We start from the raw sequence: 12,913 nt of genomic DNA on the forward strand, positions 1-12,913 counted from the left end.
CCTTCTTCATGTACGGCAACCAGTGCTGGATGCAGTACTCCAGGTGAGGGCGCACCATGGCCCGGTACAGCGGCATGATAACCCTCTCCGATCTGTTCGTGATCCCTTTCTTTATCATTTCTAGCATTCTTATCGCCACCGCCGCACATTGCACGGACGGCTTCATCGACTTGTCGATCAGAACTCCCAAGTCTCTTTCCTGGGAGGTCTCCAAGTACCGCCCCGGACATCCTGTATTTGTGCATGAGATTTTTGTTACCTACATGCATCACTTTACATTTATCCACGTTGAACCTCATCTGCAATGTTGATGCCCATTCCTCGAGCCTGATTATGTCACGTTGCAGATCTTCGCAATCCCCCTGCGTCTTCACTACTCTGAATAACTTCGTATCATCCGCAAATTTAATCACCTCACTTGTCGTATCAATGTCCAGATCGTTTATAAGGATGTTGAAGAGCCTGGGTCCAAGCACCGAGCCCTGTGGCATCCCACTGGTGACACTCTTCCAGTCCGAGTATTGTCCATTTACCCCTACTCGCTGTTTCTTATGCTCCAGCGAGTTTTTAATCCACGTGAGCATTTCACCCTTGATTCCATGGCTCGCAATTTTCTGAAGTAGTCGTTCATGAGGAACCTTGGCAAACGCCTTCTGAAAATCCAGATACACAATGTCTACCAGATCGCCCTTGTCTATCTGTCTGTTTACTCCCTCAAAGAAGTGCAGCAAGTTCGTCAAACATGATTTGCCTTTGCTAAAACTGTGCTGACTGGTCCTCATCAGCCCGTGTCCGTCAAGGTGATCAATGATGCGGTCCTATATCAGTGACTCTACCATCTTTCCCGGTACCAAGGTCAGACTCACCGGTCTGTAGTTTCCCGGATCTCCCCTCGAACCTTTCTTGAAGATCGGTGTAACATTCACCACCTTCCAGTCTTCCAGAATCTTTCCCGATTTGATCAACAGATTGGCTATTAGTTGAAGCAGTTCAGCTATAGTCCCTTTCAATTCCTTGATGACCCTCGGATGGATACCATCTGGTCCTGGGGATTTATCGCTCTTAAGCCTATCAATCTGTCTACACACCTCCTCTAGACTGACCATCAATCCTGTCAGTTTTCCATCTTTGTTTCCAGCATATAGCCTGATGGGTTCCGGTATGCTGTGTAAATCTTCTTTGGTAAATACATACGCAAAAAATGTGTTCAGTTTGTCGGCGATTGCTTTGTCCTCCTTTAGCGCTCCCTTTATTCCATAGTCATCCAGCGGTCCCACCGCTTCCTTTGCAGGTCGTTTCCCCTTAATATATTGAAAGAATGGCTTGAAGTTCTTCACCTCCTTAGCTATTTTTTCTCATAGTCTCTTTTGGCCCCTTTTACTGCCTTATGGCACCTGCGTTGATGTTGTTTGTGCTTGTTCCAGTTTTCATCCATTTTTGACCTTTTCCATTCCTTAAATGAAGTTTTCTTTTCTCTGATTGCTTCTTTCACCTCTACTCCGTTTTTTTGTTCTTTTTCCTCTTGGATCGCTTGTTGACACGCGGTATATATAGATTTTGCGCCTTGGTGACTGTGTCCTTAAAAAGGGACCAAGCTTACTCTAGCTTTAAAGCCGTTTTAGTTTTGGCTTGTACTTTCAATGTGTTTGTCTTCTCTATGCTGGGAAGGGGCTAGCCGATATTTTCTATTAAGAATATGAAAGTTTTAGAAGTGAATTCAATTGAATAATAGTCAACTTTTAGAAATAAATTACAGTAAATTATTAAAAAGAAAAAACAGAAAATTAAAATTAAAATTAACAAAGAAAAGCAGATTGGATGATGGATACCATGTTTCCCTGAAAATAAGACCTACCTCGAAAATAAGCTCTAATATGATTTTCGGGGTAGGTCTTAAAATAAGCCCTACCCCCAAAAATAAGCCCTAGTTACCGGCACTTCCCCCCCTGCCGCTGTGCACCCCCTCTGCTGATCCATCTCTCCCTCCCATCTGAACCGTGAGACAGGAATACCTTATACCAAATCGGCAGCGTCGGCACTCGGGAGCAATCTACACAGGTTGCTTCGCAGCCTTCTATCTCAACGTGGCAGAGTAATGCCTGGGAGATAGAAGGCCGTGATGCAGCCTGTGTAGATTGCTCCCGAGTGCCGACACTGCGGGTTTTTAATAAGGTATTCCTGTCTCGCCGTTCAGATGGGAGGGAGAGATGGGTCAGCGGGTGGAGGGGGGATAGAAAGATGCTACACGGGGGGATGGGAGGAAGAGAGGGATAGAAGCTGCAAGGGTTCTGCTGCACAAGGGATGGGAGGGAGAGCTAGAAAGATACTGCACAAGGGGATGGGTGAGAGGGGAGGAAAGATGCTGCACATGTGGGGGAGAGAAAGGAAATAGGAAGAATTGGGGTGGAGGAGAGGAGGGGAGAGATGATCATTACATGAAAAAATAAGACATCCCTGAAAATAAGACCTAGGGCCTTTTTTGGGTCCCAAATTAATATAAGACAGTCTTATTTCGGGGAAACACGGTATATGCCGGTATTGACACATACAGCCAGTTTAAATAATATACGGTTGGTGGAGACATATCTGATAAATCTGCTTATTAGGATTGTTCAAGTTGGATATTAAGAATATATATGCTGCTAGGCTGTTATATAATGTTTTTATCCCAGGCATTTTATTTCATTCTGTCACTATTTTTTATGCCACTTACCAGTTCTCTGGTTCTGTACATTGCGTTGATGATTTATCACTTGAATGGCAGCATGTCAGATGTTCAAATAACCATGACAAAAGAAGAAAAAAAGTCCCCCCGACCAAAATCAAGCGAGAGGAAGAGACAGCCCTGACAAGCACACCTAATAAATTTTTTGTGTGAATGGAGAGTCCTCAGTCCCAAAGCCCGCAGTGGGGAAACACCGCCCCTAATGCACAGCTGTGACAATCATACACCCAACAGGGTATTACTTGTGAAACATCCTAGGACAGCCCCAAATGTGCAATTTGTGTAGTTACTAGTGCACAAACCAGTGTCCTAAAAGTGAACAATTAAGTAAACAATGATATAACAAAAGAAAATAACTTGTAAGGCTGTCTCTGCCCCCCACCCGAGGGTACACAGCAGCCAGAGTTCATCCAAGCTGAACACAATCACAAGCTGGACAGAAAAAATGAGCATAGTACTTAACTTCTCCAAAGAAAATCTGGAGTAATTTTATGTAGCCTGCATATAATGTCCAATGGGGCTCCATTTCGAAGGATAACACCCCCTTCCTCAGGAACCAGCTCTGCTATCGCTACTCGCTCTCCAGAAGTCACAGCAAATGTAGTTAGGCAAAGTTGAAAATGACGTTGACAGCAGTGAATTTATTTTTTTGTATTGGATTTATTTCTTTAAAGGATTAATCTATAGGCATCAACATTGATTTTTGTTTTTTTTTTAAATCCTATTCACTTTTCTATATTTTTAGTTATTGGGTAGCCTAGTGTCAGACTTTGTGGACAGCTTCAGACCTACAGCAAGAATAAATTCAATTTGTGGTAAGTATAAGAAAGCATAAAATATTGAATTACTTAACACACAAATTGATAAAACAGACTTGGAAGGTATAACATCTGTTTAGTCTTGCGACCTTGATATTTGAGGTCAAGTATTACTGCACGTGCCCTCTGACTTCTTAATGGGAATTATTTGCAGAATAACTTGTTGAAAAGTAATTTACATCTAGTTTATGATTCTACAGCTGAAATCCAAGTATTTGTTACAAAGGAGAGAAACTGTTTTATTTATGAATTAGACACTGAGAAATGTGATATTAATTGCGAAGCAGTTGTCTCACATATTCATGTGGTTCGGCACTCCCAATATTTCCTCCTTCCACCCTTGGCAGGAGGGAAGTAAAATAGATGGAGAGATGCTGAACCTAGGAAGGGGTATAGTTTCGGAGGTAGTGAAGAATGAGAGGATAATATATAATTTAGTTTGTACTCTCTATGCCTGAAGGAATTAAGTTTTCTTTTTTAAGGAAATTGGAATTGGTGGTGTGTAATTATCTTGCAATTAAAAATTTAAGTCCTGACTAATCAAGTGATTTCACATCTATTTCCCAAATAGACATGCATGAGTTTGCCAGTGGAAGAAGGAGAAACATGCCAATTTGACCTACTAGAAATATACGCTTTTCAAATTGTTTACTCTGATGCACAGGGATTTCAAAACGAAATACCTACCCATTCTTGTTCCATGTTGTTACTCCTTCCTGTTTCCTGGGAAGAAATCTTCAAAGTTATGTTTTTTCTATGTATAACATCCATTTAGCGCAACTACAATAGAGGCCACTTATTAAATTAATTTATATCCAGCCAAATAAATGTCAATAGATCCCCAATCTTTATAAGTGGTCTGGATGTTACATAAATGATGTTGTCAAATATAGTATTAGAAAGGACGCCTCAGCCCCACCACTCCACCGCAAAAAATACTTTTAGATCGCGGGAAGCATAGTGTGGTGCTTCATCATTGGCTGTCTTTTCCAGTTTCAATACGAATATGTTAGTTTTATAATTAATGTAAACATTTAATGAATTATGTTACAATTCTTTATCATTCTTTATCATTCAATTGTGTTTATAGATACTAATCCAAAGTTCGAGATGATACTTATCTCAGCCAAACCAGGGGAGCCAGACCCGACATGTTTCGCACATAAATAGCACTTTCTCAAGGGTCTCCCGAGGTCGCCGCCGTCATCCGACTCCAAAAGTTTGATGAGCATTTTGCTCATTAAACAACATAAATGTGGGGTGAAATAACTATTGCCAGAGATCATAAATAATTCATTATTCAATGCTGAAAAGAGTTGGCTGAGCTTTCATTCAAAATATAAAACTCATTTGTGGTGAGACCTCAGAAATTCATTCCCCAACTCACTGTAGGGCAGCTTAAACTGATCCATTCGGGGGGATTAATTTATCAATCACCGGTCAGTCACCACTCACCAACCTTAATGCAAAATCTTATCGTGTTAAAACAATAAATATAAATATTCTGTAAACACTATAAGTGTTGAACTTAGCTTCAAACAGCAATGAAACTTCACAATCGTGATCTCAACGGGACCCATTTCGCCCATGGCTTCGTCAGGAAATCAAGAAAAATGACTATAACTGAACATGTTCCAACCACATTTAATATCCAGTGACCTGGAAGACAAAAAGAAGATCAGCCTCCCATCTTCATAAACATTCCAACTCCTTTTACATGCACATCCAAATATTACTAAACATATACTGAACAAACTATAAGTACTAAACAATGCCTGCAATACTGGAAGACCGGGTCAAAATTTGCTCTGAGTTATAACCTGTATTATGAATCCTCACACAGAAAGAATCCATACTTCCCAGTAACATGTCTGTTTTTCATAATACACAATTTCAATATTCACAAACCTCTCTTGCAAAACTTGCAGGTTTTACACGAGCCACATCTTCTGTGTCCCTTCAACAATGTGGGAACTCGGGGTACAGGAAGCATAGCTGGACTCGGAAGTTCTTTTAAATTCTTGCCCCGGGAAAACGCTATTCTAAGATCCATGCCCCTCAGGGCAGGTTGGCATTGTAACACTCCCCAATTCGTTCTTAATCACTATTTCGCCTGTTATGCATTGACTATGAACCTACTTATTCTTGACACCAAGTTTCACAGACTGTTCTCTTTCATCGACCCGGTACCACACATAAGAACATAAGAAATGCCTCTGCTGGGTCAGACCCGAGGTCCATCGTGCCCAGCAGTCCGCTCACGCGGTGGCCCAACAGGTCCAGGACCTGTGCAGTAATCTTCTATCTATAGCCCTCTATCCCCTTTTCCAGTAGGAATTTGTCTAATCCTTTCTTGAACCCCAGTACTGTACTCTGCCCAATTACGTCCTCTGGAAGCGCATTCCAGGTGTTCACCACACGTTGGGTAAAAAAGAAATTCCTAGTATTTGTTTTGAATCTGTCTCCTATCAACTTTTCTGAGTGCCCTCTTGTTCTTTTATTTTTCGAAAGTTTGAAGAATCTGTCCCTCTCTACTCTCTCTATGCCCTTCATGATCTTATAAGTCTCTATCATATCCCCTCTAAGTCTCTTCTCCAGGGAAAATAGACCCAGCTTCTCCAATCTCTCAGCATATGACAGGTTTTCCATACCTTTTATCAGACGTGTCGCTCTCCTCTGAACCCTCTCGACTAACGCCATATCCTTCTTAAGGTACGGCGACCAATATTGGACGCAGTACTCCAAATGCGGGCGCACCATTGCCCGATAGAACGGCAGGATAACCTCTTTCGTTCTGGCTGTAATACCCTTTTTGATTATACCAAGCATTCTATTCGCTCTCTTAGCGGCCGCTGCACATTGTGCCGTCGGCTTCATTGTCATGTCCACCAATACCCCCAAGTCCCTTTCCTGGGTAGTCTTATTCAATAATATCCCTCCCATTGTATAGTTGTACCTTGAGTTTCTGCTCCCCACATGTAATACCTTACATTTCTCAACGTTAAACTTCATCTGCCATCTCGTCGCCCATTCTTCTAGTTTGTTCAAGTCCCTTTGCAATTCTTCGCATTCCTCTGTAGTCATAGTAACATAGTAGATGACGGCAGATAAAGACCCGAATGGTCCATCCAGTCTGCCCAACCTGATTCAATTTAAATTTTTTTTTTTAAATTTTTCTTCTTAGCTATTTCTGGGCAAGAATCCAAAGCCCTACCGGGTACTGTGCCCGGGCTCCAACCGCCAAAATCTCTGTCAAGACTTACTCCAGCCCATCCACACCCTCCAAGCCATTGAAGCCCTCCCCTGCCCATCCTCCACCAAACGACCATACACAGACACAGACCGTGCAAGTCTGCCCAGTAACTGGCCTAGTTCAATATTTAATATTATTTTCTGATTCTAAATCTTCTGTGTTCATCCCACGCTTCTTTGAACTCAGTCACAGTTTTACTCTCCACCACCTCTCTTGGGAGCGCATTCCAGGCATCCACTACCCTCTCCGTAAGGTAGAATTTCCTAACATTGCCCCTGAATCTATCACCCCTCAACCTCAAATTATGTCCTCTGGTTTTACCATTTTCCTTTCTCTGGAAAAGATTTTGTTCTACGTTAATACCCTTCAAGTATTTGAACGTCTGAATCCTATCTCCCCTGTCTCTCCTTTCCTCTAGGGTATACATATTCAGGGCTTCCAGTCTCTCCTCATACGTCTTCTGGCGCAAGCCTCCTATCATTTTCGTTGCCCTCCTCTGGATCGCCTCAAGTCGTCTTACGTCTTTCGCCAGATACGGTCTCCAAAACTGAACACAATACTCCAAGTGGGGCCTCACCAGTGACCTGTACAGGGGCATCAACACCTTCTTCCTTCTACTGACTACGCCTCTCTTTATACAGCCCAGCATCCTTCTGGCAGCAGCCACTGCCTTGTCACACTATTTTTTCGCCTTTAGATCTTCGGACACTATCACCCCAAGGTCCCTCTCCCCGTCCGTGCATATCAGCTTCTCTCCTCCCAGCATATACGGTTCCTTCCTATTATTAATCCCCAAATGCATTACTCTGCATTTCTTTGCATTGAATTTTAGTTGCCAGGCATTAGACCATTCCTCTAACTTTTGCAGATCCTTTTTCATATTTTCCACTCCCTCTTCGGTGTCTACTCTGTTACAAATCTTGGTATCATCTGCAAAAAGGCACACTTTTCCTTCTAACCCTTCAGCAGTGTCACTCACATACATATTGAACAGGATTGGCCCCAGCACCGAACCCTGAGGGACTCCACTAGTCACCTTTCCTTCCTTCGAGCGACTTCCATTAACCACCACCCTCTGGCGTCTGTCCGACAGCCAGTTTCTGACCCAGTTCACCACTTTGGGTCCTAACTTCAGCCCTTCAAGTTTGTTCAACAGCCTCCTATGAGGAACTGTATCAAAGGCTTTGCTGAAATCCAAGTAAATTACATTTAGCATATGTCCTCGATCCAGCTCTCTGGTCACCCAATCAAAAAATTCAATCAGGTTCGTTTGGCACGATTTACCTTTTATAAAGCCATTTTGCCTCTGATCCTGTAACCCATTAGATTCAAGGAAGTACACTGTCCTTTCTTTCACAACACTTCCATTATTTTTCCAACAACTGAAGTGAGGCTCACCGGCCTGTAGTTTTCTGCTTTTATCCCTGTGACCACTTTTATGAATAGGGACCACATCCGCTCTCCTCCAATCCCCAGGAATCACTCCCGTCTCCAGAGATTTGTTGAACAAGTCTTTAATAGGACTCGCCAGAACCTCTCTGAGCTCCCTTAGTATCCTGAGATGGATCCCATCTGGTCCCATCGCTTTGTCCACCTTCAGTTTTTCAAGTTGCTCATAAACACCCTCCTCCGTGAACGGCGCAGAATCTACTCCATTTTCTCGTGTAACTTTGCCAGACAATCTCGGTCCTTCTCCAGGATTTTCTTCTGTGAACACAGAACAGAAGTATTTGTTTAGCACATTTGCTTTCTCCTCATCACTCTCCACATATTTGTTCCCAGCATCTTTTAGCCTAGCAATTCCATTTTTTATCTTCCTCCTTTCACTAATATATCTGAAAAAATTTTTATCTCCCTTTTTTACATTTTTAGCCATTTGTTCTTCCGCCTGTGCCTTCGCCAAACGTATCTCTCTCTTGGCTTCTTTCAGTTTCACCCTGTAGTCCGAGCTCCATTAAATAGTTTAGTGTCGTCCGCAAATTTTATTATCTCGCACTTCGTCCCTGTTTCTAGATCATTTATGAAGATTTTAAATAGCAGCGGCCCAAGCATCGAGCCCTGCGGGACACCACTCGTGACCCTCCTCCAGTCGGAGTAGTGGCCCTTTACCCCTACCCTTTGTTTTCTACCCTCCAACCAGTTTCTGATCCATCTATGTACGTCTCCTTCCACCCCATGGTTCTTCAGTTTCCGGAGTAGACGTTCATGGGGGCACCTTGTCAAAGGCTTTTTGGAAATCTAGATATATGATGTCAATGGGGTCTCCTTTGTCCATCTGTTTGTTAATCCCTTCGAAGAAGTGCAATAAGTTTGTTTGGCACGATCTTCCCTTGCAGAAACCATGCTGGCTGGCTATCAGAAGTTCGTGTTTTTCAAAATGTTGATCAATGTTTTCTTTTATCAGTGCTTCTGCCATTTTCCCCGGAACCGAAGTCAGGCTCACCGGCCTGTAGTTTCCCGGATCACCTCTTGATCCCTTTTTAAAGATGGGTGTAACGTTGGCTATCTTCCAATCCTCCGGGATCTCGCCTGTTTTCAGGGATAAGTTGCAAATTTGCTGCAGTAGTTCCGCTATCTCCTCTTTTAATTCCTTCAGAACCCTTGGATGTATGCCATCCGGACCCGGGGATTTGTCAGTTTTTAGTTTTTCTATCTGCCTGCGAACGTCCTCAATGCTCACTTCTATGAATGTTAATTTTTCTGCTTGACTTCCGTTGAAGAATTGCTCAGGTTCCGGCATGTTGGACGTGTTTTCGTTAGTAAATACAGACGAGAAGAACATGTTAAGCCTTTCTGCCACTACCTTCTCCTCCTTCACCACTCCCTTCCTGTCTCCGTCGTCCAGCAGTCCCACTTCCTCTCTAGCTGGCTGCTTCCCTTTAACATATCTGAAGAACGGTTTGAAATTTCTTGCTTCCCTGGCTAGCCTTTCTTCATACTCTCTTTTAGCTTTCTGAACCTCACGGTGACATTCTTTTTGATATTTCTTGTGCTCTTTCCAGTTCCCCTCAGATTTGTCCTTTTTCCATTTCTTGAATGAATTTTTATTATTGCCTATCGCTTCCTTCACTATTTTGGTTATCCACGCCGGGTCTTTTGTTCGATTCTTTTTGCACCCCTTCCTGAATCTGGGGATATACAGATTTTGCACCTCGCTCACCATGTCCCTGAAGAAGGACCAAGCATGTTTTACCGTTAGCCATGTTTTGGAAGTGTTCCTAAGTTTCTTCCTTACCAATTCCCTCATTGCTTCGTAGTTTCCTTTCCTGAAGTTAAAGGTTGTCGCTATGGATCTCTTACCTTTTGATACTCCTACCTCAACCTTGAACTTGATCATATTATGATCGCTGTTTCCCAACGTCCCCACTACTTCTACGTCCTTTGCAGGTCCTCTTAACCCATTTAGGATTAGATCCAGAGTAGCATTTCCTCTCGTCGGTTCTCTAACAAGCTGCTCCATGAAGCAATCTTGCGTGGCTTCCAGGAATTTTGTCTCCCTAGCGCATTTCGAGCTTCCAAGACTCCAGTCTATCCCGGGGTAGTTGAAGTCTCCCATAATAACCGTGTTGCCACTTTTGCATTCTCTTCGTTTGACATCAGTTTTACCTAAAGCTTTTCATCGAGACTCTGCATGGCCACATTCCATTTCAAGTTTTTTATTTTCCAGTTCCTTATACTTTTGTCCCATTCAGTTCCTTCCCTTGCCTCCGTGCTCTCAGATCAGACATTAGGTCATGCTTTGCGAAGCAACTCAAATTTTTCTGAGTTATTGTAACCCAAATCTCCATCCATCCCTTTTTTCTAAAGCTAGGGAGTCCCACGTGTGAGAATATGCTGCCTGCTTGCCTAAGGATAAAGCACAGTTACTTGCCATAACGGGTGTTATCCTGGTATAGCAGGCAGATATTCTCACAACCCGCCCACCTCCCCTGATGACCTCACGAGCTGGCATCGGGTGGGAAGGCACTCGTGCATGCACGGTGCGGGCAGTCTAAAAGCTTGCTAAAGCTTAAAGTGATACTATACTTTTCACTGTCCATACCGGGGCTCCGTGGATGACGTCACGCACATGTGAAAATATCTGCCTGCTATCACAGGATAACGCCCATTACAGTAAGTAACTTTGCTTTATGGAGGTTCTAGAAGTGCTAAAAAAAAAAAACAACAACCTGTATTTCAATTTAAAATTTTAATCATGGTTGATTGCAAGATTAAAGGTACGTTATATTTTTTCCCCACTGCAGTTCCTTGTGATTCTGGGCAAGTCACTTATCCCTCCATTGCTCAAAGTCAGAAGGAGCTGCAGTAAGGGAAAAAAAAATAACATACAGTACCTGTAATCATGTGATTAATCACAATTACAAATTTTCATTAAAATGCTGTCCTAAAAAAAATTAGGACCTCTCTTACAAAGCTGTACTAGTGATTCCTGAGCAGCAAATGCAATGACGCCCATAGGAATTGAATGGGTTTTGTCGCATTTGCTTCAAAAAACTGAAAAATATGTATTACCAATACCATAAAAGACTCAAATGGAAAAATTGGTAAAAAAAACCCAAAACCCTTTGATTCCCAACAAAGGGATGGCACCTGCAATTTAAATCTGAGCTTATGATTTTCAACAACCTGATAAGGGGATTTCAGTAAGGGTGCAATTATCCCTACGAATAACCAAAAGCCCCAAGCAGGTATTCCTAGGTAACTAGCACCAGACCAAAGGTCTAAATAAACCCTGTTCCATACATCATCATTTCCCTTATTTCAGAACATTTTCTGGTGCCAATAAATAAATATATAATTATAAAGTGCAGGTGTGTATCCAAAGTAGGAAAGAAAGGGGAATGTAGAGCGTGCTTGAGATCCGCCAAAAAAATCAATCGCAAAAAATCATTCGTAAACAGTGAAAGTCATAATTAGATATCAAACTGCTAAGAAATAAATCAACTTAGCTGAATCTTCTCAAGTTCATAAGTTCATATCGCTGCTATATCTCCACTTGACAAGGCCCCGTTTCGATAACTTCATCAGGAGTGGGGAATACTGGAGGGACGAGAGAACTAATCTTATAGCTAGTAGCGGATATACAATCAATCCCGCTCTGCTGGCATCACATAAACACACATGGGAATCGTTCACACTGCTTTGTAAGAGGAGCCCTTAATAAAAAGTAATGAAAGAGAATAAATACAAATTAAAGAATTTAAAATAACATGAAGAATAACTATAAACAGCCTTACAGTCTTCAGAGCAGAAATGCAGCCCTCTAAATGTTCCAGGAAATGTAAAACTAACAAAAATGCCAGCAGTAGAGTATTTGAGTTGTTGAGTGGGGGAGTAGCCTAGTGGTTAGAGCAGCTGTCTCAGCACTCTGAGATTGTGAGTTCGATTTCTACTTCATCTCCTTGGGACTCTGGGAAAATCACTTAACACTTCATTCTATTGCAATATGTAACATAACATAGTAATTGATGGCAGATAAAGACCAGAATGGTCCATCCAGTCTGCCCAATTGTACACTCGCTCTAAAATGTCTAGTAGTTCTGAAACAATGAGGTTCTGTATCCCAACTCGCAAGTTGCTTGCAGAAAACTGTCAATCATATTTTCAACTCCGCGTCCTTCCCAGGGATCTGCTCCTGCCCCCTCAGTTTGTTTTCTTCAAACAAGTTGCTCAGAAGTATTTCTGATCTGCTCTGTGGTTTTATTTTTTTCGGGTATCTTTTTCTCAGTGTTTATTTGGAGGCCTGGTGCCCAGAGGTTCCCACTTGTTGGAACCTCTGCCTGGGAGAAGATGCAGACCCACATTAAGGAGATCTGCTGCTAGCAGGATCGGTCCTTGAGAACACCTAGCTAACCAGCCTGCAAGTATTTTTTATAACTCAGGAGCTTGAGCACAGGCTGTTTGGCCCCTTCCTAGCTAGGCTGGGACTTAAAGTGGTCTGACTGCAAGGTCCTCCCCCTAGAGCACATGTAATGTAATGTAATTTATTTCTTATATACTGCTACATCCGTTAAGTTCTAAGCGGTTTACAGAAAATATACATTGAAATTATAAGTAAGAAAGGTACTTAGAAATTCCCTTACTGTCCCGAAGGCTCACAATCTAACTAAAGTACCT

General features: G+C 42.4%; 1 protein-coding gene across 2 annotated transcripts in view; it reads left to right on the forward strand.

Annotated features, from left to right (window-relative positions):
- Positions 1–12,913, forward strand: part of MED23 (mediator complex subunit 23) — a 254,975-nt gene that overhangs the window by 37,928 nt on the left and 204,134 nt on the right. For both annotated transcript variants that reach the window (XM_033937086.1, XM_033937087.1), the window contains exon 8: positions 3,471–3,540. In XM_033937086.1, coding sequence (XP_033792977.1) covers positions 3,471–3,540 — 70 coding nt within the window. The remainder of the gene's footprint in view (positions 1–3,470; positions 3,541–12,913) is intronic.

This window comes from Geotrypetes seraphini, chromosome 3, assembly GCF_902459505.1.
Source record: "Geotrypetes seraphini chromosome 3, aGeoSer1.1, whole genome shotgun sequence".
Lineage (NCBI taxonomy): Eukaryota > Metazoa > Chordata > Amphibia > Gymnophiona > Dermophiidae > Geotrypetes > Geotrypetes seraphini.